This window comes from Rousettus aegyptiacus, unplaced genomic scaffold, assembly GCF_014176215.1.
Source record: "Rousettus aegyptiacus isolate mRouAeg1 unplaced genomic scaffold, mRouAeg1.p scaffold_m13_p_14, whole genome shotgun sequence".
NCBI classification, from domain to species: Eukaryota; Metazoa; Chordata; class Mammalia; order Chiroptera; family Pteropodidae; genus Rousettus; species Rousettus aegyptiacus.
The window spans coordinates 7,363,366-7,391,256 of record NW_023416289.1 but is presented as its reverse complement, the minus strand read 5'-3'; the positions used below and the strand labels follow the sequence as shown (position 1 = coordinate 7,391,256).

Below are 27,891 nucleotides of genomic sequence, written 5' to 3'. Positions count from 1 at the left end.
AGTCTGGTGAGTAAACTGGTTCAGACACACCCACGGTGGACACATTACTAGAGTCGAAAATAAGGCGGATAAATTATACCAGCAAAAAAAACGACTCCATCATAGAGCGGTAACCAACTTCAGGCTCTGCTCAAAGCCAGGCTCCACTGCGCAGCCGCATGGGCGGGGCGGAGCCTACGCAGCCGCAGACGGCGCTGGGCGGGTCTGCGCAGCCGCAGAAGTAGCCGGCGGCCAGCGGTCCCGCGCTCTTTTGCGCCCATCCTGAGGCAGCTGCAGCGGAGTTGGTCTGGTCCCTGCTCCCCTCACCGCGACGGGTGTGGTGGGTTCCGCTGTGCCGGCCTAGGGCTGCCAGCTGTCCCCAGAGCCGCCGCCATCATGCTGCTGCCCGTGTTCACCCTGAAACTGCGCCACAAAATCAGCCCCCGCATGGTGGCCGTAGGGCGCTACGACGGGACTCACCCGTGCCTGGCGGCCGCCACCCAAGCGGGCAAGGTAACCGCTCCCACCCGCACGAAGCCCGGGTCCCTGCTGTCCCCACATCCTCCGCTGGCTGCTACCTTGCGATCCCGCCCCTCGCTCTCCGACCCCGCCCCCAGCCAGGGTTGCCCGGCAACCGGTCGGCATTCATCCTATAGTTCTCAATCCGCAGAATAATGGAGTCTCGCATGAATGGCTTTTCTGAACAGTTAACTTTTCTTGTCTTCAGGGACTTAGACTCGGACAATGTCGGAGTCCCTATAGGGAGCTTAGGGAAGAGAAGTGTACAGAACGGGGAAGGATCTTGGTCAGGGTTAGAATAGTAGCAGACTTCATTCGATCCCAGGGCTTCTGTCTGTCACTCTGGAACTCCTTCCAGTATCTTAGACTGCCTTGAGCCAAACAGCTTGAAAAAAAAAAAAATACTCCTAAAATAAATGATTCAGATTGCACTTGTCTTTATCCGTGTAATTCACATCTTTTCCCATAATTTTTTCACTAAGTACCTATTAGGTACTTGCTGTGTGCCAAGCCAGGTGCTCTGCAAGGTGTGGGGGTTATAGAGATGAAAAAGACATGGTCATTCAACAGACTTTTATTGAACACCTCCTCTGCGCTAGATGTTGGAAATTCAGAGATAAAGCCGGAGTCCCTACCTTGAGGAAGCTTATAGTCCAGAAGAATGACAGACAAGGTACATCGAGGCACTGTATTGAGGGAGGCATGACCCAAATACATGGAATACAGTGACACCAAGCCTAATAATTTCTAACAGGTACAAAGCCTTATTCCGTTAATTATCTCAGCATCCTTGCTACGATGCCAAGGGCAGTTATAGCGTAGCACAACTGTTGAAACTTGGCTTCAGTACCTACTAATTTCATGACCTTGGGCAAGGTACTTCATAATAGTATCTACCACATAAGGTTGTCGTGAGGACTAAATAAGCTAATACATGTAAAGCACTGGCATTTAAGGAATGGTCACTGTTAGCTGTTGTTATTTTTTTTTATTACTCTCACTTTACCGACTGGAATAGCAGTTCAGAGAGGTTCACTACACTAGCAAGTCATGGAAATGAAATAAAGAGTCCATGTTCTTTGACACAGTGTTGATGTAATAAGCTTATCATTTATATACTGATTTGTAGTTTTCCAGACACTTCCACCTATGTTGGATGTTATGATGCACCTTGGGATACCTAAGTAAAAATTAATTTTCATTAAGTAGTATAATGGAGCAATGTGCTTAGTACAGGGCCCGACACTTAATGTTCATTGTTATCGTTAAGGGGCACTGACAAATGCCAAAAACAAATTCATGTTGTTTCCACTGTGGATACACGGCAGCTAAATACATGGACTGAAAAGGGCCCTTTGATGTTAGCTCAGCGAGGGCTAATTTGTTGAGGGTTTACTCTATGTTGGACACTGTTTTTAGTCTTGTAGATGCAAGGTAAATGTGACAATCAAGCCTCACCCCCTTGGGGCTTACATTTGAGAAGGAGAGCCAGACAACAGGGGGCAAAAATGTGTGTGTGTATATATATAAAATCAATCTCTCTTTCTCTCTCTCTCACATGCACATACACATACACACAGTCCTCATAGGAGAAAAAAAGAGTAAAGGAATGCACACAATGCTATGCTATTTTAGGCATGGCGATCAGATAGGCCTCTGATAGGATAACTGTGGATCAAAGATTTGAAGGAAATAAGCCCTGCAGAAATGCGGGGTAAGTGCCTTCCAGGCAGAGGCCTCTGTCAGTACAAAGGCTCCGAGGTAGAAATGCACTGCCTGTGTTCCAGGAACAAAAGCAGGCTGCTGGGCTGGAATGAGGGGAGAGGTGAAGCAGCTAAGGGCCAGATCATATGGTGCCTGAAGACCGTGGCGAAGACCTTGTTTTTGATTAAAGTGGGTGATGGACTTGACTTGTGTTGCACATACAGCTCTGGCTGGTACTGCAGCAGAGATGTAGGGAGCTAGCGTGGGAGTTGGGGCAGGAGGACGAAGTGGAGGTTTCTATGGAAGCCTTTTCATCAGAATGTGACCCAAAGTGGGAGGCAGGAACACTTGATTCTAGGTCTGTTTCTGAAGATGGCTGAGAGGGAGGGCGAGAGAGAGTGGGAGAAACAGGCACCTCCGTCCTGTGTAATTGGACCTTTTACGTTAAGAACTTCAAACAAATCTGAAAAGGTCTGACCTGATTTTCTTTTATTTGGAGACTAAAAAGATTGGGAACATTTTTATGATTCAGGTAATACTCAAATAGATTCTCCTTTTCAAACAAACATTCCAGGTAAGGCTAAAGCCCCCTTGGCTGTTGGGGCTTGTGTTTCCAGAAACAGAATTTTGTGATGTAAGGTAGTATACTGCGGTGTGAACATGGAGCTGGGATCTGGTCTCAGCCTGAGCGTGGACACTTTTAAAAGAGGTTTCTTGCAAGATGAACCTGAGTGTTTTCCCTCTTACAGCAGGAGGGGAGCTAGGGAAAAGTTGCACTTCTGGGGACTCTTGTTGCTTTTGTTGGGGGTAAAACCCAAACTCTTTCCATTCCAATAACGTGGATCTGAAGTCCATAAGTTATTTCTCCTCCTGTTCTTACTCATCCTGTCTAATTACTAGAAGACTCCATGAGAATTCTTTTATTTTTGTTATTTATGCCTATAGCACCTGGACTTCCTAGGTGGTCTCCCACCCAAGTACTAACCAGGCCTGACCCTACTTAGTTTCCAAGATCAGATGGGATGGGGCTTGTTCAGGATGGTATGGCAGTAGCCCATGGACCGTGGCTCCACTGGGGCGTGAACCCAGCACCTTCTGCATGTAAAGCAGACGTGCTAACCACTGTACTATGGAACTATGTCCTCCATGAGAATTCTTTTGTTCAGAACTGTTATAGGAGGAAGTAAGATGTGATGACTAGGGCTTAGGGTCTGGAACCAGACACCAGGCTTCATGCCTCAGTCCTGTCACTTAGCTGAGAGACCTGGGGAAAGGGCCTGAACCGCTCTGACCTCATCCATAAATAAGGGCTTGTTATGAGGATCAGATGCAGTAACATTTTTACAAATGTGAAGTATTACGTGAGAACATGAATGCGATCTTCAGTAACTACACACCTCTTCTGTATATTTCTAAGCCTTTTGAAAATTATTTTGTTGAATGGGTCACCTCATTTAGGTGATAATTTAAAATTAATTCTGTTTGGATTTATACCAAAGGAATGAAATACTTGTTTAAAATTAGTGAATTTTAGAGCTTAAAGGGGCTTAGGAATCTCTAGTCCATTGTTTCTTTATTTTTCATATTGCCCCCCTGCCATGGAGCTTTTTAAAGAAAATGAGCATTTCCTTAATGGAATTTTAATACCACAGATATCCTGTATATCTGTTTTTGTACTGTGGCCCTTTGACGGGCAAGTGGCCATTCTAATATGTAAGTTTCCCCCACCCCAAACCCAGTTACCCCTCTTGGGAGGGATATCACCCCTCTTTGAGAATGCATGTTTTAGTCCAGACCTCCTTGTTACAGAGGAAGCCCAAGGAAATTGAATGATTTGTATAAACACTAAGGTGATTATATTTATGGTAGTTGAAACTGTTCAATTAATTTTGGGCTAATTATTTAATTCTGTCTTACTAGTATAGACTGTGAAAGCTTTCAAGAAGTTTGATTTGTATGACTCAGTTTAAGTTCGTCAAACAGATTTACTAACTACCGGACTATTTTAATGGTTAAAAATAAATTTATTAGGTACTCGAGTGAAAGATACTAAAGGAAGTGTTCATTCTATTTTCTGGGATCGTTTTGGTATGCAGCAGTCATTGTAGCTGGCAGCGGCTTCCTGTGGGTCGATCAGGAAAAGGCTGGTTTATCCTAAGAGTGCCTTGGCATCTGGCAGGCGGGTGGCTTGTGAATTGCCCTGGTAAGCAACAACTAGGCCTTGTGAGTTACCTTGTTCTTTACAAGGCTGAGAACCAGTGGATTGCCGCAATTCATAGTATTGAAAGCTAGCTGCACAGAGAACCGTGGTATGGGTGCTTTAAGTTTTGTAGGTGATTAAAGTGACTTCTTATTAATTTTGATATCTGTTAATAACCCGTCCTTTTTTTTAAAAAAAAAGAAATGCGTGTTAATTTTACATTTTTGGTTTTAAGGAAATGTAATTCACGGTTTTTGTTTTAGGTTTTTATTCACAATCCTCATACGCGGAGCCAGCATTTCAGTGCATCCAGGGTCTTCCAGAGCCCCCTGGAGTCTGACGTTTCGCTTCTCAACATTAATCAGGCAGTCAGCTGCCTGGCTGCAGGAGCGCTGAACCCTGAACTTGGCTATGATGCTCTTTTAGTGGGAACGCAGACTAATCTTTTGGCTTACGACGTCTACAATAATTCAGATTTGTTCTACAGAGAGGCAAGTATACCCCTTTATAACCGTGAAGTTCCCATTGCCCACAATGTTCGTTGTTCGTTCTTTTTTTAATGCTTGAAAGAAATCAGATATTTATTTTGGTTGATTATGTGACTGTTGTAGTGCAGTTAAACGTGGAGATGTTGCCATTTACATCTGCTTTATCCACTTGACGCCTTTTTATGTGGTCATGGTTGCTAACTGGTTTCATTTTGCAATTTCTTCATGAACGGTGATATGGAACACCTTTTCTTGTGCTTATTGTCTATTTATATGTCTTCTTTTGTGAAATGTTTAAGTCTTTTGCCTATTTTTTTATTGCTAGTTTGTGTGTATTATTGATTTGTAGATGTCGTTTGGATATACTTGGTATAAGTTTGTCAGGTTTATGTATAACACACATTTTCTCCCAGTAATGTGGCTTATTCCAATACATAGGTATCTTTTGATGAGCAAACATTTTGAATTTTAATGAAGTCCACGTGATCCATTTTTTTCTTTAATGGTTAGTGTTTTTCTGTCCTAAGAAATCTTCAGTCACATAGATACGTTTCCTATGTTTTTGTACAAGATGGAATTAGGGAATTAATAGAACTGTGTTAGTCAGGGTTCACCAGAGAAAGAGTTAATAGGATGTATATATATACCTAGAGAGAGGCATGGGGGAGGGATATATTTTTTAAAATGAGTTAACATGATTGTGGAGGCTGGCAAGTCTAGGCCGCCAAGCCGGAGACCAAAGGAAGAGCTGATGTTGAAACGCAAGTTTTAAGCAGTCTCGCGGCAGAATCCTTCCTTTCTTGGGGGTTGGTCTTTTTCCTATTAATACTTTCAGCTGATTGGATGAATCTCTCTCCCCCATATTATAGAGGGTAATCTACTTTACTCAGAGTCTACTGATTTAAGTGTTAATCTCATCTAAAGGATACCTTCGCAGAAACATCTAGAATAACATTTGACCAAATATCTGGGTACGATGGTCTAGTCAGATTGACACCTGAAATTGATAACTACAAGGATTCATCTTAACAAGTACTGAGTTAAAAACCTTTTTAAAATGAGATTGTGATAGATAATTGCTAAATTCCTCTCTAGAAAAACTATTTTTTTCCACCTTCCTCTCAATACAAGAATTCCTGTTTTATTCTACCCTAAACAATAATGGATAGTACTATTCTTTTTCATCTTTGCTAATCTGAAAAATGAAAAATGATATATTGTGAGAACGAACATTTTTCATGTTTGTTGGCTATTTTTATTTCTATGATGAATTTTCTGTGTTTTTTTTGGCTTGGGGTATTGATCCTTATTTGTTTTTTATTAACTCTTCTATTAATAAAAATATAAACTGTCTTGTATATAGCAGTTGTTTTTCCAAGTTTATTGTTTACCTTTTGACTTTATTTTTCAATTGATTGGTCATTTATCAATTTTGATTTCTTATGAAGTCTTTATAGCCAATTTTAAAAATAATTTTCCCACTTGAAGATTATATAATACTGATTTTTTTTTTGTACAATAAGCAATTAGCGTTGATGAAGATGTCCTTGAATCTTCCAAAAATAAATTGAATTATGCTTTTGTACTGTATTCAAGAAATCTGGGACATTTATTAATTCTAAGTTGTGGGTCTATAGGTGTTTTATTATTTTTTGTACTTTTTAATAACTTTACAATGAAAAAGAGGAGAAATAAGAGAACTGGTAATAAGTATCAAAACGATTTCCATCCAAAATGGTTAAAATAGATTATAAAGTTTGGGGTTTTTTAATAGCATAAGTCTTGATTCTGTGGGTAGTTTGGCCTCTAAAACCTGGAGGTCTGAGAGAGCCTTGGGTTTTGCAGCAGTTTGTTGTGGCAGAGCGGCGTGTGAGGCCAGGGACCGGGGAGTATCCTGGATCTGCACTCATCCTTGCATAAGCTCACGTGTGCCGCAGTGACTGTCCTCAGTGGAAAGCTCCGGACTGTCTCTTGAGAGACCATGTGGCTTCTCACAAATGATGATGGAGACATTTGAGTATCCAAATAAAGATGAGGATATGTGTTACCTCCAGTGTGCCTGCACATTGTTGTTGAGATTTTCTATCATTTTTTTTTTTTTTCTTAGGTAGCAGATGGAGCCAATGCAATTGTGCTGGGGACACTGGGAGACATTTCATCTCCTCTTGCAATTATTGGTGGAAATTGTGCTCTGCAGGGTTTCGATCATGAAGGAAATGACCTCTTTTGGACGGTATGAAGAACAAAACATTCCCTTTAGTTCTCTTAAATAGTTTCACTTTTAATGTTCTTTATGTTTTTTGGTTTTTTTTTTTTTTTTTTTTTACCATTGACTAATGAACGAGAAAAAACAAAATGGAACCACATTTATAATTCTGTACATTAAAAAAAGGATATGCAAAATTTGAACAACACCTATTGGTGGTTTATATAATCTTCTCTTTCATGTAGCTAGGATATCCAGATTCAGTGAAAAAATGTGGCATATTCATGATATATAGTTGTATTTTCAGGTTACTGGAGATAATGTTCATTCCTTGGCTTTGTGTGACTTTGATGGCGATGGGAAGAAAGAGGTATGTGGGGAAGGAGATACTTCTGTGCTGGTTTAGCTGAAAATGTTCCCGTGACAGTCACATTAGTGTTGAGAGAGGTGTTAGCTTCTCGTGGTTGATTTTGGTAGTCTTTTGCTTAAATGATGAGCTAACTGGCCTCATTTGTCTTTCTCTTCTCTTTTGAACAATAAATCACTTTCTTTGTCTAATAAAAAGATCAAGGCCAAGATGTTTTAAAGACACAGGACAGGGAGAGACGGCAGAACGGTCGATGGGACCACAGTCATGTTTATAACCTTATAAACTGCTTCTGATGCTGTGAAACCATATCAGCAAGTCATTTTCAATTTTGGCCAACTTTTTCAGGAATTTAAAAGTTTTAGAAATTGGCTCTTAGCCTTTGACATTGTTCTCATGGTTACTCTAGAAGTTAGCGTCTTGAGCTTCCAATGACATGCCGTGTCGAGCAATGACTTACCCCTCTCTTGTCTGTGGGTACTGGGCTCTGGCATTTGAACCAGGGCTTCCATCTGCAGGCAGAGAGGTGCTAAACTGGGGAATGCTTTGAGGCGCTTGCTGGAAGCACATGCTCTGGCAGGATGTGTGGCCCACGTGGCGGGACAGAGTCTCTTCCAGCCACTTTGCCTTGGCTGATGGACTCGTTAACTGCATTAGAGGAAGCCTCCTGAGCTATGCGGGAGGTTGGAGCTCTCGGGCAGCAGTAGCGACATACAAAGTATTATGCAAGTTTTTGTTTTATTTATGGAAAATTTGCTGTGTTCACTTGCTGAACTAAATATGTTTTTTTTTGTTTTGTTTTCAGCTTCTTGTTGGATCTGAAGACTTTGATATTCGTGTTTTTAAAGAAGATGAGATCGTGGCAGAAATGACAGAAACGGAGGTATGTGGTGCCACCCTCAGAATTATGGTAACCTGGGGCAGGATAGATCAGCTCATCAAACGTAAGAGCAGATGAGAGAGACCAGCAACCTCTTTCTTACAGTTCAGACAGTTTTAGGGTAAAAACTGTGGAGATTTAACAGAGCTGTGCTTTACTAAGAAAGAAGCATTTAAAAATCTTTGTGTAAGATATATTTTTGGAAAGACCGATCAAATAGAGGAAAATTATTGAGCACAAAGCCATTTTTTTTTAATGGGTTAATACATCATCATCGTCATCATCATAGCAGCCATTTATTGTGCACCTAATATATGCCAGGCTGTGTTTTAAGTGCTTTACATGAAGTAACTCATGTAACCCTACAACAACCCTATTAAGAAAGGAATGTTATTCCCATTTTACAGAAGAGGAAACTGATGTCAAGTTTCTTTGTTAAGTTGCTCACACAGGGTCATGGCTGTTAAGTGGCACGGTCAGGATTCGAGCCTTTGTGCCTTGTCCCCCTCCTCATCCTCACACGTCTTAAATGGGATTGAGTGAAGTGCCTCAGTGAGATTTTTATGCTTTTTCTCTTCATTCATATTAAGTCCTTCTTAGGCACGTCTCTGAAGGTCAACTTAAAATTTAGATGTTAGAGACGTTTAAACTTTATTTTTTAAAGTCGTGCCTAAGATTGCTCTTCTCCTTTGCAGTTTTGACTTTTTTAGGATATATGCTGCTGGTTTTTCAGGCTTGAGCAAGATGGAAACGAAAAATGATTAGAATATTCTGAATTAAGGAAGGAGAAGGGGATAAAGGAGCGATGGCTTGCGAACATTGTAAATGAACAGGAAAAACAGCAGAAGGGAGTTTTCGAGGTCAGAATGGTGGGATCCCGCAGAGTCTGGTGAGGCGGAGGTTGGGAGTCTGTATCAGAAAAGCGTGGGGGCACTGGCCTCAAAGCCGCACTCAACGACGTGTCCTGGCTTCCCTTCACTTAGAGCAGCTGTCTGGGGAAGTCAGGCTTCTGTTCTCCCAACTGTGAGAGGAGACCAAGAAGCAAAAACTGCATATTAATACACAGTGTTACCAATGACTTTAACTCATTCACCTTTATCCTATAGTGAGAGTCATAGATTTTTCTTTAGTCCTACTGTACTTTTTATATATTCAGTTATTATAATTGTAAAGTGATAGTTGCGTATAGAGGAAAGTCGAGTGCCAAAAGCAGCGGCAGTCTGAAGACGTGTGTGGATACACCGGGTTCTGCTTTCTGTGGACGTGCTTAACACGTGTTTTTCTGGAAAGAGGGTCCTTAGCGTTCATCAGATTCTCAGAGATAAGCCGACTGGAGCATTTCCGGCCCCTGGGGGCTGTCCTGCACTGCCATTTCCCTTTCTGCACATTTACCGTGAATCTTTTTCCATTTGGTGGGAATGGTTCAGGTTTTGTTGGATTTTTGTTTATTATGAATATTAGATATGAGGAGAGTGCATTCTTTGAAACATCTTTTTTTCGAAGTTCTAGAAAAGGCCAGGAGAACATGAACTAGAGCTAGGGGATCTGAGGTGACTGTTGATCCTCCAGCCCACAAAACAAAGAAACTAGCGAACTAAAGAACTGAGGGACCTAGGGAATCTGGGGCTAAATTTATGAAAATGTGGACTTTATGAAATCGTGCATTTCAGGGCCATTATTCTGTCCTCTTGGTTTGATTTTGGCCGTAGCTCAAATGTCTTTCCCAGATCAGCAAAATCATAATTCATGTGGCAGTCGAACAGCACTGAGTATTGCCAGAAGAATGCCTTGAGTGAAATAATTCTGAAGTCCTACACAGCACTTTGTATTCAGAGTTAAGCGATGTGGGTGGTTTTGTAGAAAAGCTGTAGGCATAGAGGAAATTACATAACTATTCCCTACTTTGTACAATTTATTTCTTAATAGCTCTTGTATTAGGGTCAGAATTAGAAAGTAGATCTGCAGGATCATTGGCGTTATTAAGCTTTGGTTTTAACTTTAAAAGGCAGTTTCATTTAGTATCCAAAATTTTATCTCTTTGAGATGTTAAATCTCAAAACAGTCCTATAAATATTTCTGTGTAATATATGCATTCTGTATATTTTTACATATATACACAGATCTGTGTGCTTGGGTTTTCACTTTTGGAAGGATTACATTTATTTCTAAAAAATGTCTTTCATCTTTAGCCAAAAAATAAAATATGTCATAGAAAGAAAAATATACACATAAAAGATATTTGAAACCAGTGGATTTTATAAGTCTTTTTAAAATTTAGAGTGTGGGATATTATAAGGTAAGGAAATTAGAATAATCATTAAAACATTTTGAGTTAATGTATATAACAATTTGTTTTACACTGTAGATCTTCTGTACTCCATATATATTTCCTCCTTGATCTCTCAGTTTTATTTTTTTGTTTTTTTTTTTTAAAAATAATTGGTTGATACTTGCCACATAATCTGATCTAAAACAGCAGACTCTGTGAGTTTATTTAATCCTGATTACACACCTCCGAAACAGATGACGTGGATCATAGATCCACTAATGGATTGGAAGTGCATTTAAATCTAATTTTAACACACTTGTAGCAAGGCATGCCGCTTTATAAAGCCATACTTTGAATTAAATTGAGCCTCGATGAAAAGGCGTTTTATTTTTATGTGTTATTTCTTGCAGATCATCACCTCCCTTTGCCCCATGTATGGTAGTCGGTTTGGTTATGCCCTTTCCAATGGCACAGTTGGCGTTTACGACAAAACATCCCGTTACTGGAGAATTAAAGTTAGTCCAATTTAGCCTCTGATATTCAAGAATTTTATACTTGTTGAGAGGTTCTGTACTAATTACTGGAATTTCTTTTCAGTCCAAAAATCATGCCATGAGCATTCATGCTTTTGACCTTAATTCTGATGGAGTATGTGAACTGATAACTGGTTGGTCCAATGGGAAGGTAAGTTTCAATAGCAGAGTTCAGGTATAGTTCAGAGAAATATTTGTCCAGATATATTGGCTGTATGATTCAGAGCAGTAACACGAGAGTACAAACTTGCATTCCTGGGCTGTGCTTTCAAATTTAACTTTATAATCTTTGCACATTTTTTCTTCCTGTTTTACTTGTCAGCACTATGGAGTGAGTGAATATCTTTTTAGTCTTCTGACCCTCTTTGGGGAATAATCTCCAGAAGATTCTTTCTAAATCTCTTCTTTGAAGGAATGAGAATCCATGCAGTCTGGTCGATCGTAGGCATAGACCAGTAAAAGCTGGTCTATTAATAAGCTAATAATGAACCTTTTGTATAGCTCTTTCCTAATAAATCTGAAAACTGACTGAAAACCTAGAATTAATAGGAATAATCATGTTATCATATTGTTTTCCCAACTGTAACTTCAAAATAAAATCTTTTTTTCTTTCCTTTATAAACTTCAAATCAGAATTTTCTAGACTTTTGGCAAGTCAGAATTATCTTGTTAGAAACTGCTTAAATAGCTGCCAGATCTCCATGGATACCATTTGCCCGAGCTTTCTTGTCTGTCAGTGCTGGATTGCCTGGAAATCAGCTAATTCCTATCTTTTCTTTGTTTTTTTTTCTTTATTTTGGGCGTGTGTGAGGAGGAACAGATTCTAAAAAGTTGTTATGTTGGTTCCTGCTCCTCTGCTTCTTTTTGTCTGTGGTATGGGTATTAAAAATTATAAGGACAGACTGTATAGTTGCTTATTAAGAAACTTGAAAATCTCTAAAATGGACCATATTCTTGGGGGATATAAATTATTATGATTGATCGAAAAGTTAGAAATTATGAGATTTGAGAAGTTATCAAAACTTACCTCCAAATAAGACTCTGGGCTTAGATGTTTTTATAGTTAAACATTTTCAAAATTTTAAGGAATTTCTATTATGTAATCTGTTCCAGAACATTCAACAAGATAAGAAAATTACACAGTTTAAGCCATTATTCTTCATCATTGTTTTTGAGGTGCATTTGTTTCCGATGAGTTATTTATTTGCCTCTCTTGGGAAGAGATTTACAGGAGATAGGAGGGCTCGCTGAGGTAGCTCAATAGTTTATGTGGAAGAGGGACTCTCAAACAGGGTTATTGTAAAGGTTTAATCAGGGGTGGGAGGTCGGGCTAGGGTGGCATTTTTCAAACTTTAGATATAACTATATTTTGTACATTTTTATATAATAAAGATAAAATTGTTATATAGAGCTATCATTTTTCATGTACCTCTAAGTGCCTGGCCCTCTTCTAAGTGCTTTGCAAGTGTAACACCTTTAGGCCCCATTCCAACCCTCTGAGGTGTAGGTTCAGTTATTTTTCTCATGTTCTTGTCATCAATCCTCCCATGAGGAGCCAAGCATAGAACGGTCAAGAAACTTGCTCAAGGCCCCTATAGATAGTAAGTGGTAAAGCTGGAATCGGAACCCGGGCAGTTTGGACTCTTGTACTATGTTGTATATGCTATATGTACTGCCTCTCAGCTAACCCATATCGCCCAATGAAATATTATGTAAAGGCCGATATATAAAACACCTTATTTAGAAAGAAGAAACCACACGAGGTTAAGGCCTCTTACGGTCCCCTCAGGCCCCAGTGGTCATAGGTGCCTCCTCAGAAGGCCCAGGGCTCCATGGCACACTCTTAAAAATTCCAAAACTAAACGACTTAAATTTTTTTTTTTTTTTTAAACTGTGACCTAAGCAATTTTTCAGGTTCTTATTTTATTTTTAGGTTGACGCTCGAAGCGACCGAACAGGGGAGGTCATCTTTAAAGACAACTTTTCTTCTGCAGTTGCTGGCGTGGTCGAGGGGGACTACCGGCTGGACGGCCACGTGCAGTTAATCTGCTGCTCAGTGGACGGGGAAAGTAAATCGGGACGGGAGAAATCGGATTTTTGATTTGATTGGGGTGGAATACCAGGAAATTCCACTATAATGTGTTCGTATTGATGTTTTCTTGTCCTAATAAGTTCATCTAAGATGAGGAAATGAGAACTTAGGTTTTTGGTCCTATGCGACCAGGCAACTGATGACTTAAAAGTAGTCTTGGGCTCTTCTTGGGCTATTCCTTAGTGTGGCGAATGGTTTTTCCTTGTGTTCAGTCCGGGGCTACCTGCCAGGCGCGGCTGAGATGAGAGGGAACCTCATGGACACCAGCGTAGAGCAGGACTTGATCCGAGAGCTGAGTCAGAAAAAACAGAATCTGTTGCTGGAGCTCCGGAACTATGAGGAAAATGCCAAGGTAGGTCCTAGCGTGACGGGGAAACGGAATCGGAAAAGCTGAGAGGGACCGGGAGGACTGGCAGATGTGCAAGAACAACGAGAACGTGAGCCTCTGCTACAGCGCAGGCCCCTTCCTCCCCTCTGGCCGAAGTGCAGGTTGCATCGGCCTTTTTCTGTCTGGGTCAGGACTGAGAGCACATGCATCCTTTCGCCTTGAAATTCCACTTCCGGGCAGCTAAACTATAGACATCTTTGCATGCGTGGTCCAGGACATTTACTGCTGCCCTGTCTGTAGCACCGAACAGTTGGAAGCAACTGAAATGTGGACCAATAATGGGGAGCTTATACGGGGGAATATTAAACAGCGCAGAAGAATGCAGTGTGTGTACTCGGACTGATGTGGAAGGATAACTGTGGTATCATTAAGAGAAAAAAGGAGGAACAATGTGTATGGAGTGTCTTTTAGCTTTTCAAAAACAACATAAAAAGTGACAGCTACAGATACTCTGTGTGTGTATGTGTGTGTGTATACATGCGTGTGTGTGTACACGCGCGTGTGTGTACACGTAGGTGCCAAATAGCCAGAGGATGAACTGGGGAAGATTTTAATTTGTCCCGTCATGCATAACTGTATTTGAATTTGCTATGCTAAGTGAGTTTTGTTATTTTAAAAGAACAATATAAAATATGTAAAAGGCACGATGGGGTACAGTGCACCCTAAATGCAGAAGGGACGTGGGTATTTTTGCTTAGGAAAGGCCAGGTAGAACGGGGGGCACTAATGAGGAGAGTCTTCTGAATTCCAAAGCATCAGATAATGTAATAAGATTTGGAACAGTGCGTCTGGTGAAGCAGAATAGCTGTATTATTTAAAATCGACATGAGTTCACTGTTTGGGGATGTTTCGTAGGCCGAATTGAGCAGTCCACTGAATGAGGCCGAAGGGCAGCGGGGCGTAATCCCAGCCAATACGAAGCTCCACACCGCCCTCTCGGTCAATCTGGGGAACGAGACTCAGGCCGCTCATGCTGAGTTGTGCATTTCTACTTCGAATGGTAAGACATCATTTGCAGCCGGCGTTTGTAGGCACCTGTGCCGTCCTGGAGTGTGGTTCTTGAACTGCTGTTTTCGCTCCTCCCTGCAGACACCATCATCCGAGCGGTATTGATTTTTGCAGAGGGCATTTTTCTCGGGGAAAGCCACGTGGTCCACCCCAGCATTCACAACCTCTCCAGCTCCATCCGCATCCCAGTTACACCTCCCAAAGATGTCCCTGTGGATCTGCACTTGAAAACCTTCGTGGGTTACAGAAGCAGGTGACCCTTTGCAAGTCACAGTTCATTTCCAGACAGCACGCAGAGGATGATGAGATGTGTAGATTTTTCCATTATGCCAGGGAGTCTGTGGGGCCAGAGAAGCCATCTGATGGCTCTACCCACCTAGACGAGGTTTCCCAGGGCCTTTGTATTTCTCTAATTTGAAATCGTTTTTCAAAAAACAGGGTACATAAGTTTAAGATGGTTATTTTCTGGTTTTAGTTTAATGATTTCATAATTACAAAAGTTCAAAAGATTTAATTGATGGTTTGTCAATTTCTAATTTTGACCACAAAGACTACAGGGTTGGGATGCATCTTAGGGTCATATATAACCTCAGCTAGTGAAGAAAAACAGTAGATTTGTGGAAGATAAAAGCCGTTCCACATTCCTTTCAGGGTGTTTAAACCCTTGGTGCATGTATGTGTAGATATAGTCTCATGTCATCTCTAAATCCCAAACCCCGTTACTCTAGTACTTTAACCCAAGTTTGGGGGGATTTTTTTTTTGTTACTGAAACCCTTGCATATCCACTTGATGGCCCAGTAGTGACTTTATGATTGGGGCCTTGCACTTTAGAATAACAGCCTACCCGAAACAGTTCTCTCATGTTCCGTTGGTTGGCCACAGCACCCAGTTTCACGTATTCGAACTGACCAGACAGCTACCCCGATTCTCCATGTATGCGCTGACCAGCCCGGACTCTGCCAGCGAGCCGCTCAGCTATGTCAACTTTGTCATCACCGAACGGGCCCCGAGAGTGAGCATCTGGCTTTTTTCTTTCAATACTTTGGCATTTTAGAATCCTTTGGATGTTATTTCTTAGAAAGGAGGAATTACATGAATGGGTTATTTGGTAGCTGTCAATATGACATGAAAGAGTTACGTAGCTTGGACTTGGTTTATAACCTGTAACAAAAATATTGTTAAAATATCTCCTCTCACGTTGGAAAAAATCCACACCAGATTTCCCCGAGCAAGCCTTGGTTACAGGCGAATGCTCACCAGTTTGTCAGGCCTCTCTTGCCCTGTTAGGGTCTGAGTGTGGTTGCCCTGACCTAGTGTTTCAAGAGGAACCTACATCAAAATGGAAAGAATGGGACTTGGAGCTGGGCACATTTTTGGGTTCAAATTCCTTCGTGATCTTGGGGAACGCCTCTTACCAATCTGAGCCTTGGTTTCCTTACCCGTAGATGAGGGTATTTTACCTCACAGGGGCCCCTGAAGATTCCTAATTGGCGTGACAACCTTGTAAAGCCTGAAGGATTGATGCTAGTGGGCGCGACCTGTAGCTGGACCTCAGAATTCTCAGCAAGGCCTTTTGATCATGTAGATTCTCAGGCCCCTGCCCGGCCTGTGGAACCAGAAACTCTGTTGGGGGCCCTTCCAGAGGCCTCCCAGGTGCTTCTTATGTAGGACCTGTGTTACAAACCACTGTGAAGCACCGTTCATACTGATATAAAACTTATTCTCACCTCATCCTGTGGCTGTATCTCTGTCTGTGCTGAGGGAGTGTGCATATTTCATTTAATACTTTTTAAAGAACGACTGGAATAGTTTTAAGCACACTGCATGGTCCATGGTATGGCCACAGCAGGGCTGTTGTGGAAACAGGATTAGCATTTTACCTGAATTGTTTCCACATAGCTTGTGAGATTATGTCTGAGTTGAAAATGCTGTTGAATTACGTGTGCTGTGGGTCTGGAGATAATGATGAATGTTACTTAAGAACGTGTGAGGTGGGAAAAGGGAGTGTGGTTAGTGTTTTCTTGGGGGTAAAGTATAACTGTTTGTTTGTTTACCAAATAATAACATGAGAAAGAAGGATGACTCCCAAGAATGACCGTACTTTAAAAATGGAAGTTCATTGCACCCTCTTCATTTTTAAGGTTGTTATATGGCTCAACCAGAACTTTCTGTTACCCGAAGACACCAACATTCAGAATGCTCCGTTTCAAGTGTGTTTCACATCCTTACGGAATGGTGGCCAGCTATACATAAAAATAAAACTCAGCGGAGAGGTAACACGCGCTGTCTTGGGTGTAGCTTGCTCACGTAGTGTTCACCACCAGTGCAGAGTGAGGTGGGAGGCACCAAGGTCTGTTAGTGTTAATCATCTTCGACCCTGGGGGATGATCTAGAGCAGCTTCTGCCCCCTCCTCTTCAGCCCTTCCTCGTCTAACTTGGGAGGGTTGAGAATACAGGGGTGAAGAGAAACATTTTCACTGTTTGAATGATTTCCTTTTTAGTCTACAAGGCTAAAGGATTGTCCTTCTAGCCTACTGCTAAAAATAACGGGTGTGGTTTGTATTTTCTTCGAGGGCTAATGCCTATCGTATTCATCACCACATATAAATTTATGCTCCGTAGACATGTTGATTATGGGGAGGTGTAGGTAGCGTTTCAGCCAAGTGCGTCTTTAATTAATCTGAGGGTGCTAAACTTGTCTCTTTTTTCTCTGGATAGATCACCATAAATACTGATGATATTGACTTGGCTGGTGATATCATCCAGTCAATGGCATCCTTTTTTGCTATTGAAGACCTTCAGGTAGAAGCAGATTTCCCCACCTACTTTGAGGAACTACGAAAGGTGCTAGTTAAGGTGAGGGCACCCAGCAGATGCCATCAAGAGAACTTGGTAGGTCTAATGGTGTTTGAAATGTTTCTTAGGAGAGCGATGATCCTACAGCTGTATGTATGTTATGTGATAGTCATGATTTAAAGAATTTTTTTTTGCAAATTCTAAAAATCAAAATTGAACTAGTATCAGAGAGTTCACTAGTTAAAGGATGTCTTTTATAAACAGAAATAGTTAGCTCTTGACCACCCTGCTTGCCGTTTGGTTTAGGGGAATACTTTCACACAATATGTTACATCGCAGTTTCCTTTGCTAACCCTTCATCTCATCTGTTGTATCTACTTTGCTCTTAGTGCTTTCCGACAACCCACATTTAAAAGGAAAATAACGATTGCGATCGGCCCCAAATTATAACAGCATTCCCCACCCCGAAACCCTAAACTATTAACATGTGCGTTGCCAGGGCTCCCAATGCTAAGACATGGAAAGATCCAAAGGGAATGTCACCTGGAGTGTTAGAGGCAGCATAGACGACTTATTTCATCGAGGAAGGGTTCAAACAATGTGTAGTTAAGATGGTGTGAGTAAGCAGGAGAAAGAAAAGGGCCTCGGTATATGGTAGAAAGGGTCTTCACGGCCTGTCTAGTTTTCAAGAAGTTTGGGAGGCCTTTTTAATTACTGCGTGTTCGTGGCCTCCAGGTGGATGAGCATCATTCAGTGCATCAGAAGCTCAGTGCTGACATGGCTGAGAATTCTAATCTGATCCGAAGTTTGCTGGTCCGAGCTGAGGATGCTCGTCTGATGAGGGACATGTGAGTATTTACCATGGCTAGGACAGGTGCAGGGTTAAACCTGTCAGCAATATGGAATAGCAAGTCTCAGATGCTACCAGTAGGAGTGTAAATTGATATAAGGACTTTGGAATATATAACTTGGCATTATCAGTAAAGTCGAAAATGTGCATATCCTATGACCCAGCGATTCTCCTGGTTTATAACGTAGAGAAACTTGTGCATATATGAACCAGAATATTTGTACAGGAATATATATATACATATGTGTGTGTGTGTGTGTGTGTGTGTGTGTGTGTGTATCCCAAAGTGAAAGTAATCCAAACTAGCATCAACAGTTTCATGGATAAATTATGATATAACCATGGAATGGAATACGACGTGCAATGAGAATGCATTTATTTCTGACATGTAACAACATGGACCAATCTTACAAGCATAATGGAGATTAAAAGAAGACTCAGAAGAATATGTAAAAATTCTTCCGTTTATATGTAGTTTGGAAACAGACAAAACTAAACTATATCATTTGGGAAGCATACATAGATAAAAATGCCAAGAAGTACAAGGAAGAGATTATATGAGATAGTATTTTTTTCTTGAGGAGGAGGGACTATTCAGTAACACTCACTGGCAAGCTTCTGGGGGGGCTGGTAATGTCCTTTTACTTGACCTGGTTAACAAACATTTTTCCGTGAATTTTTCTGAATGTGTTTTACATTTTACAATAAAAAGGTGAAAACAAATATGCACAGGTCTAGCTTCTTGCTTGTTTAGATGCAAAATATATCTTGGCAATAAAACATATGGAGGCAGATTGAGTGAAATAGTTAACCAGATAGTGTATGTGTATGTGTGAGAGGCAGGAGTTTGCCCAGGGTGCTGCTTATGTTTTATTCCTGAAAGGCCTAAATTGGCAAAAATTATAATGGTGTTGCTCAGAAGTAAATGCTTTTAAAAATAACATTGTTGAAAATTGTAAACACATACAAAAGTTGATTAAATAATATAGTGATTTCCTACAGAGCAGCCACATAGTTTCAATGCTCATTGGCTAATGGCCAGTCTTGTTTCATCTCTACATTCATCTGCTTTCTCTTCCGGGCACTGTATTATTTGGAAGCAAATTCCAGACATCATAGAACTTCAGCCACAAGTATTTCAGACAACAAGCCCTTAAAAAAATATAGTATGAGTACTTTGCTTAGATTTTTAAAAAATTTATATGATTTTTTTTTCATGTAAACACTTCTTTAAATTTTTATGTAGCCAAAATGATCAGTCTTTTTTTTTTTTTTTTTTTTTAATACTTCTACATTTCAAGTTATAGTTAGAAAAGTATTTTTACTCCCAGGTAGTAATTTCCCAATGTTTGCTTTTAGTACTTGTATGTTTTCTTCTTATACATTTAATTCTCAGTTCCAGTTAGAGTTTATGCTGGTTTTCAGTGCAATACATTTAATTTTATTTTTTAAAAAATATGATTATCACGTTGTTTCAAACTACTATTTTAAAGTCTGTTTTCCCACTGATTTGACATGCTGCATTTATGATATATCTCCACATGTAGTGGGTCTATTTCTGGATTTTCTGTTCTGTTCTATTGGTCTTTCTTGTCTCTCTCTTTGACATACCATTCTTTTCTTTATAGGTGTTTTGTGTGTTTTAGTTATCTGGTACGGCTAGGTACCCCTTCTCAAACCTGTCGCTCTTCTTTTTCATGATTTTTTTGGCTACTCATGATTGTTCTTTCCAGTGAACTTTATCGTAAATTTTTTTTTTATTATAAGAGTAGATATTTTTATCGAGATCATATTAAATTTATTAACTTGGAAAGAAGGGAAATTGTTACAGTGATGTTCATTCAGTCTTACTAGCTAAGAACACGCTATGTCCTAATGTTTGTTCAAGTCATGTTTTATGACTTTCAGAGTGTTTTATGGTTTTCTTCATCTACATGAACATGGACATTTCTTGTTAAATTTAAGCCTAGGTATTTTCTTTTTGTAATTATAAATAGGATCTTTCTTCTATATTATATCTTCTGGTTTTTTTGTTTGTATGTATGAACACTATTGATTTTTATATGTTGGCTTTATAATCTGCTACTTTACTCTCTTGTAGTTTAGTTATTCCAGATGTATACTTGTGTCATTTGTAAACTGAGATAGTTTTACCTCTTACTTTCCAATTCATTTTTTCCCCCAATTTTCTGCAAGGTATAAAAGATACTTGCTTTTTCTGGACAATTTTGTCTATAGGCCTCCTTTTCCCTCTCTCTCTGGCTTTATTTATTTCTTTTTAAAGTCAAAGAGATTTTGCTGGCTTTAGGCACTTAACTGTGCCAACCTGGAGGAAAGTGACCACCAACCTCTAAATTCCTTTTATTATGAATTATTTTATTTATATTTTATTTAGAGGCTCTTGGAGATATGTGTGTGTGTGTGTACGTATATATTTATTTTTATTTTCTAAAGTTAAATTGGTTGATACATGATTTATAATATTCATGCAGAAAATTAACTCTTTTTAGGTTTACAGTTCAAAACATTTTGAGAAACATATAATTGTGTTGTTGCTGCCACAATCGAGATAGACCGTTTTCCTCATCGGTGTGCCTCTCTGCCTCAGTACTTCTCCTGACTGCCAGTCCCCAGAAATCGCTGATCCGATTTCTCTCCTTATACTTATACCTTTTGTAAAATGTCGTATAAATGGAATTGTACGTGATAGGCCCTTTGAGTGTGGCTTTTTTCAGTTACCATAATGCCTTTGGGATTTGTCCGTGTTGTTGCATATATCAGTAGTTTTTCCCTTTCTGTTGATGAATAGTATTCCAGTGTATGAACATATCATATTTGTTTATCCATTCACCAATTAATTGACATTTAAATTTTTTTTCAGACTTTGGTGATTGTGACTAAAGCTGCTATAAACATTTGCATACAAGACTTTTACCCACATGTTTTCATTTCTGTGGGTAAATAACTCATGGTAGGATTGCTGGGTTGTATCCTAAGCATATATTTAACTCTTTAAGAAACTGCCCAGTCAATTTCCAAAGTAGCTGTACCACTCTGCATTCCCATCAGCAGTGCTTGAGAGTTCTAGTTGCTCCACATTCTTGCCTGCATTTGGTATCATCAGTTTATTTTATTTTGGTTGTTTTTATTGTTGTGTAGTAATATCTCATTGTGGTTTTAAGTTTATGCCCTTGTTTTTAAATCCTTGATAAAATATGAACCCGAATCTGTTAATTGTCTAAAATGTTTTATTAAGAGTAGGTCCATTTTGTCTAATGAATATCGATGAGAAACTTGGAACGCGGGCTGTCATCTTGCTCACTTTTCTCCACCCTCCAGCACAGTGGGCACGTGATGATTCCTGGCTCCTAAATTCCAACAAACCATGTACCAATAACTGAGGAAGACCACTTGTCTTCCATCTATTTGGAAGAAATAGGATATTTTGATAGAAACTTGTCAATGTTCTTAAAGCAAACTTTAGCAGTTACCCTGTTTTAATGATAATACAGCTAAAAATTTGGTGTTTTGCTTTTTATATGTCTAAGATGTTTGCAAGTTTTTTAATTCAAGCCTGCCATATCGAGGTGCAGTGATGTTAAATGCAAATTAAATGGTTTACACAGGAAAACAATGAAGAATCGCTATATGGAACTCTATGACCTTAATAAAGACTTGCTACATGGATATAAAATTCGCTGCAATAATCACACAGAGTTATTGGGAAACCTCAAAGCAGTAAATCAAGCGATTCAAAGAGCAGGTCGTCTGCGTGGTGAGTCATTAGTAATTTTTGGGTGAGAACCATTGACGATGGTAGTAGCTTCGAGAATTCATATCGGGGCCCATATCTATAAAGATACCTTTCATGCTCCAGTTGGCACCGCTCACTCGAGTGCCAGTCAGCCTATTGTTTGTCTTTAGTTAGTCTCCACAGTTCAAAGAGAAAGAAAGCTTTCAGCAACTTTTCTTAGACCTTGCTGTATCCTCTAAAGAAAAACCTAGTGGCATATACCCAAGAGGAAAGCCTTAAATACTTCTATTAGAAAAAAAAGGAGACTGACAATTGAGTTATGTCCAACTCAAAATTTAGGGGGGGGGGGGAACCTCCACAGCAATAGAGTAAACCAAAGTAAGCAGAAATATAGCCAGAGATTTATACCTAAAATCTGCTGTTTTGGATCAGTGCTTTTGACCTCCTTTTAGAAATAACCTTTGCTAAGTGGATGTGAGCTTTGATCATTTTCTCTAAAACTGACTTTCGGTTTCTAGATTTGAGATGGTCTCTAGGTTTGGTATGTAAGAAATTCCCTCACAAAGGTATCGTTTTTTAGGGAATGGTAAGATAAATTAGTTGAATTTGCACTACTTACATGTAACTCTTATCTACCCTAGTTTTATGCTCTTTTAAAGCTAGACTCGAATGTATAATTTCACTTTTAATAGTCTTTTGGGTTGTACTGATTTGATGTTTCTCCTCGTACAGTCGGAAAACCCAAGAACCAGGTGGTCACTGCCTGTCGGGATGCCATCCGAAGCAACAACATCAACATGCTGTTCAGAGTCATGAGGGTGGGGACGGCGTCATCGTAGGGGAGGAGATGCAGATGGTAATGAAGTTCCTAGAGAGTGGTTTTCCTTATAAATTTGCTTTATGTCGCACCCTGGAGAACCCAGGGGCTGAGAATGAACCCAGCCTTAGTAAGCTGTACAAATGGGAGACAAAGCATTGCATCTGAAAAGAGCTCTTCATTTTTTATTTTTAAAAAGCAATGATACTGTTGCCGAACAATCCTAGGTTTGTGTGTAGGAAGGTGGATGCTTTTTAAGACGTAGGGCAGCTAAGTCCAGTTTTTCTGTGTGTATGTCAGATTGGTGTATAGGTATGCCTTTTGTCTTGTAATCAAATTTGTAATTTTAAAATAGGTTATCTGCCTTTTCATTAAAATTTAAAGCTGTTGTACCTTTTGTTGACTGATTTTAAAATCACCATATCAGAATTGCATAAGCCATTTGTATTATGTGGAGAAAAAGATATGGCTATTAAATGAATGTGCCTTCTTTTTAATCACTGACAGGCGCGTGTAAACAAATTTAAACTAAGGGAAGGTCAGTTCAGTGTGCTCTGTCAGTGAGAGTAATGTTAACCGCTGAAACGAATAGACCTCCAAATTCTTAATGACCCATTTTTTCTCATTTATGTAAGGATTTCTCTATAGTTATTCAGGGACCCAGATTCCTTTAATCTTACAGCTGTGTTATCCTGTAGGGCAGCCTTTCTCAGCCTGACTTCTCTGGAGAAATAAGCTTCAGGAAAATGATTTGGCTGATTAGTGTCATAGTCACTGTGTACAGTGAAGGCCTTATGACATTGGGGCATCGTTTTCTCGCTTGGAACCCTATTTGCAAAGGGCTGGCAAAGGCCTTGCAGTTATTTATATCCAAGCCAGCAGAAGATGGAAGCTTTTAAAGACTGTGGTCTGCACACGACACACTGTCATTTCCACTCACATTTCGTTTGCCAGAGTGGCCACCCCTGCCGCATGGAGGCCAGGCCGTGGTACCTAGCGGTGCGCCCACAAGGACGAGAAACCCGAGGTTTGGGCCAGTAGCCAGCAATTCCTTCTCTGCAAAGTAGAATTCTGCATGGAGGTCGACTGCGGGACTGGTTCAACGACTAAAACGTTGGCCGGTGTCCACATCTCGGTAGCGTTCATATGCAGTTAAGGGAGAGGAGCCTTTCCTCCGAGGTAACTTAATTTTGCTAGCTTCCTCCATTTGATCATTTAGGATTACCTCTTCTATTTCTGAAGTATGAGCTTTATGGAGTCCTAATTTTAGTGAGATTATGCCCCGTACTACCTCTGTTTTGCAGTTTCAACCGATAAGCTCCAAAGACATACACTGTGTTATTTTCAGTAATCCCTGAAGTAGTAGAGAATCTTCTATCTGCCTCAAAGATGAGGAAGCTGAAGTTCAGGGATTAATCACTTAGCAAAACTCCAGTCCCACTGCTGAGTCCTTTTCTAAAATTTTAACGAGTCTAACATACCTTTTGAGAGTAAAATCTCTAGTTGGTGCTGGTTTTAAATTGTATGGCACTTTTCATTTTTAAGGACCCTAACAGAATAATCTCATCAAAGGCCATCCTGTTGTTCTTCAGCCAAAATCTTCCTTCTTACACCTAAAATAATTCAAGGGGGAAGGCTTGAGGGGGTCATCTGCAGCAAGATATTTTTAAATACTTTTGATTGTTAGGTTACAAATAGGTTATTTTCACATTAATTTGATCTTCTTGATATTAGTCCCTCTGAGCTCAGAGAGGCAAAGTATTTCCTACAGGGTCCCGCAGCTTGGTAAGCCATGGCAGAGGCTAGAAATGGGTTGTCATGGCCCTTGCTGCTAGTCCCAGCTGCTCCCCAGCAAGTAAGACTGGACAAGATGGAAGTGTTCATGAAACATTCGATTCTCGTTATTTCTCCTTTGACAAGTCACCATATTCAGCTTCGAGATGAAAAAAAAAAAAAAACTGGCTATGTTTTTTCTCTGTTTTATTGTCTATTTTTCTATCCTTATAGAATCTGAATGCCTTCTAGAAGCTGCAGTTTAAGCTCTATTTTGTGCTGAATTTTGTTGAAGCTTTAAGTGAACACTCGAGCTTCACTTAAAAGCTGATCTTGAGGATTCCAGTATCTGGGAGAAAGCTTTTCAGCCATTTTTCGAGCATCCCCTTTAAAAAGTCACCACCATCAGGTACTCGGTATTTTAGAGAGTGTAGTTTTTATTATTTCCCGTCATGTCCGCCTGTCCAAATACATCAAGGCTCAGCCGGATGCTTTCTCCTTAGGAGACCTTTCCTCGCCCATCCTATTCTTCATCCTGGTTACATTCTGTGTTTATTTACATGTTAATCTCCTATTAAGTGAGAACAAAGCCTGCATCTTAATCAGCTTTATCCTTCCCGGGGCGCTGAGTGAACGCCTTCAGCACAAAGAAGCATCTGCTGCTCTCCATGGATTGTCCTTAGTCGGCCCGTCAGTAGCTCTCGGAAATCAAAGAACTGGGAACTTTATAACTATTACGCAACTCTAGAAGTGCTTTACAAAAATGATTTTCAACATTATTAAAGTTTCGAATTTTATAATGAGCAGTTACAAATCTGCCACTGCGGAGTCCTGTGATCACAGGACTAAATCATCTGCAGTTTCACTTCGAAGCCGAAGCACACGATGACGCCCACTGCAGCCTGGTGTTTCGCGTTTTGCCTCCTTCCCATCTGGCCCCTGCCCACACTCTATGCTCTAGCTCCTGTGCCATGTGTATGGTACGGAAATCTCGTCCTAAAATGATGCCACGTGGACAGTTCCTAAGTAGTTTTCAAAACTGCGTGGACTGATTTTGCATCAGAGACTGTCCAGTTGGCGAAGGCTGGCGAGCCTGCCTCTGGTGTCACTCTCCACATATCAAGGACCCTTTTAACAGGGTTTGCATTTCCTCAGTGTTAGGAGTGGTAAGTATATAACGGTGTTGAAGAGATACTGCAGCCAAGAACTTCTTGTTGAAAAAATACCGACCCGGGAGAGACAGCCCGAGCGTTGCTGTGTCTCGGTGTTCTGAGAACCAAACTGCCATGCTCGGTGGAGTCCAAGAGATCAGTGAGCAGGAGAAAAGCCAGGTTCAAAACTGAACAACCCCTTTCTCCCCAAGGCTTCATTTACCACATCTTTACAATGAGGGGCAGAAGTTAGATTATTTACAGGGTTTGTCCTTAAAAGTTTAATTTTTCTTCCTCTTAACAGAAATGCTAATATGCTCTCACAATAACTTCATGACAGTTTTCTTAATTTCCATCATGGATAACATATAAAGGGGATTTGAGCGTACGCAATCCATAGTGAGTGCCAGAGCAGTCTCTGTAAGGCTGCACTCTCTGATGCTGGAACTCGAAGTGCAGAAAGGGTGTAATGTCGGAAGAAGAACAACAAGCTAGAACGCACAGGCATGAGCTGGAGCCCAGAGCACATGGTTTTTACCTCCGACCTTGATGGGGTGGGCACCCTGCAGAGACAGGCCCTTCCCGGAGAAGCTGAAGGAAGATCCGAGGAAGGCGGAACAGTCGCAGGCCAGGTGCTGACCGACACCGTGTGCCTGGAGCCAGGTGAAAACGCGAGTGAGGCCTAAAGTGGCCGCGGCTTTATTCCGGCCCTCCGAATTTTTGCGTAAGAATTCGTGGCTCACTCTAACCAGAAACCTAGGGAAGGAAATACTGGGAAATGTGGCTCAATCTGGCCAAGGCGATACCTCCGTACAAAGCACCACAGATGGTGAGATTCCGGGTGATCGTTACTTTCTATTTTTATCTGTTGTTTTAACTCTTCACCAGGAACGTCTGAGAGGTGCTGCCGCAGATGAGGGAACTGCAGAGTCTGGCTCTCGGGGACTCGCTCCCCTCGGACACGGAAGTCCTTTTCTGCAGTGTACAGAAGATTCTGTGCGGACAGCCCGTGAGCACATCGAGATCAAGGAGAAACTCAAAAGCACATTTTAACACTTGCCTAGTGTGCTAAGATTTAGAGTCAGCCCTCCAGAATTGGAAACGTTGGCTGGCCTCTTAGATGTTTCATAGAGCCCCGAGTCTCAGACTGTTTCCCACACACCGGACGGTTTCACCTGCCCAGCATCTTCCTTGGGCCTTCCTGGGGTTATGCCACTGACAGGGCGTCAGCTAGAACCTCGACCCCTCTCTCCCTCAGGAAAACATCAGAAAGTAAGTGAATGAATGTAACAGGATGAGATGAAAGAAATACCTAGAATGAGTTATCTTCCCACACCCACACGGTAATGGGCCGTTTCACATGCACACAATTTGGGAGACCACAATGTTTAAACCGTAGTGTACTGACACACTCGAGTGGGATTATACTTACTTGTTATACTAATGCTTTAAATTTCAAAGCTTAAGTTCCTTTAAGAATTTGTGTTTTATTAATACTGAATATTAGCACATGTGTAAAATTTATAAACACCCATATCATGGGCACACATGCTGAAACATTTTCTACTGACTGGGGTGCAAAATCAAAAATTATATGAAACAACCTAAAAGAAAGTGAAAATCATTTTCTTCATTTAAATGCAAACTTTAGAAAAGAGTTTGTACAGTTTTAGGAGATAAAAGAAGAGCCCAATGCTATTCTTATTAATTAGTTAAACCCAAAATAAGAGAAATAGGGATGCAGTGTTGGACTAAAATGAGAATAGCATCTTTCAACTGAAGATGCAATGATACCTAGACCCACCCATCCACACCCACATTTCGGTGGCAGTAGTTATTATTATAAAACCCCAAAACAGATCAAGGAAAATGGAATTAACAAAATGGACAGCTTCTTGAGATTTTGATGTGGCCTTTTAGCATGTGGTCTCTTGACGAAAAAAAAAAAAGGCAGCTAGTTTTACAGTTGACCCTGCAGTACTTAGGAAAATGAAAGCCGTAAGCGAGGCTACACCACTGAGTTCCACAAAGGGCCACAGCTCCAGGATGGAGAAGCAGGGGGAACCTGGGAATGACCACAACGTGGCACAAGCTGCCTGTCTTCTTTACTGGCCAG

At 40.6% G+C, this 27,891-nt stretch overlaps 1 protein-coding gene and 1 pseudogene across 2 annotated transcripts; one reads left to right on the top strand and one right to left on the bottom strand.

Annotated features, from left to right (window-relative positions):
- The first annotated feature begins 231 nt into the window (after nt 1–231).
- Nucleotides 232–27,551, top strand: BBS2 (Bardet-Biedl syndrome 2). Of its 2 annotated transcripts, XM_016124090.2 has the most exons (18): nt 232–492; nt 4,666–4,893; nt 6,998–7,123; nt 7,404–7,466; nt 8,269–8,346; nt 11,023–11,127; nt 11,210–11,296; nt 13,079–13,214; nt 13,450–13,589; nt 14,481–14,625; nt 14,715–14,886; nt 15,517–15,646; nt 16,776–16,907; nt 17,353–17,490; nt 18,166–18,278; nt 21,907–22,055; nt 22,767–22,890; nt 26,664–27,551. In XM_016124090.2, the coding sequence occupies exons 1-17, from the start codon at nt 376–378 to the stop codon at nt 22,871–22,873; spliced, it is 2,166 nt and encodes a 721-aa protein (XP_015979576.2). In that variant the 5' UTR covers nt 232–375; the 3' UTR covers nt 22,874–22,890; nt 26,664–27,551. The 2 variants fall into 2 exon arrangements, with proteins under 2 accessions (XP_015979576.2, XP_015979575.2); XM_016124089.2 differs by lacking the exon at nt 26,664–27,551 and having other exon boundaries at nt 22,767–23,243.
- On the bottom strand, nt 3,139–3,257 carry LOC118611721 (annotated as a pseudogene).
- Nucleotides 27,552–27,891: the final 340 nt, after the last annotated feature.

Bases quoted from the DNA above. Each gene is read 5' to 3' on its own strand.
- BBS2 (XM_016124090.2), top strand. From the start codon at position 376: ATGCTGCTGCCCGTGTTCACCCTGAAACTGCGCCACAAAATCAGCCCC. The intron at 8,347-11,022 runs GTATGTGGTGCC...TATTTCTTGCAG, and splicing joins CAGAAATGACAGAAACGGAG to ATCATCACCTCCCTTTGCCC. The intron at 15,647-16,775 runs GTGAGCATCTGG...TTCATTTTTAAG, and splicing joins TCACCGAACGGGCCCCGAGA to GTTGTTATATGGCTCAACCA.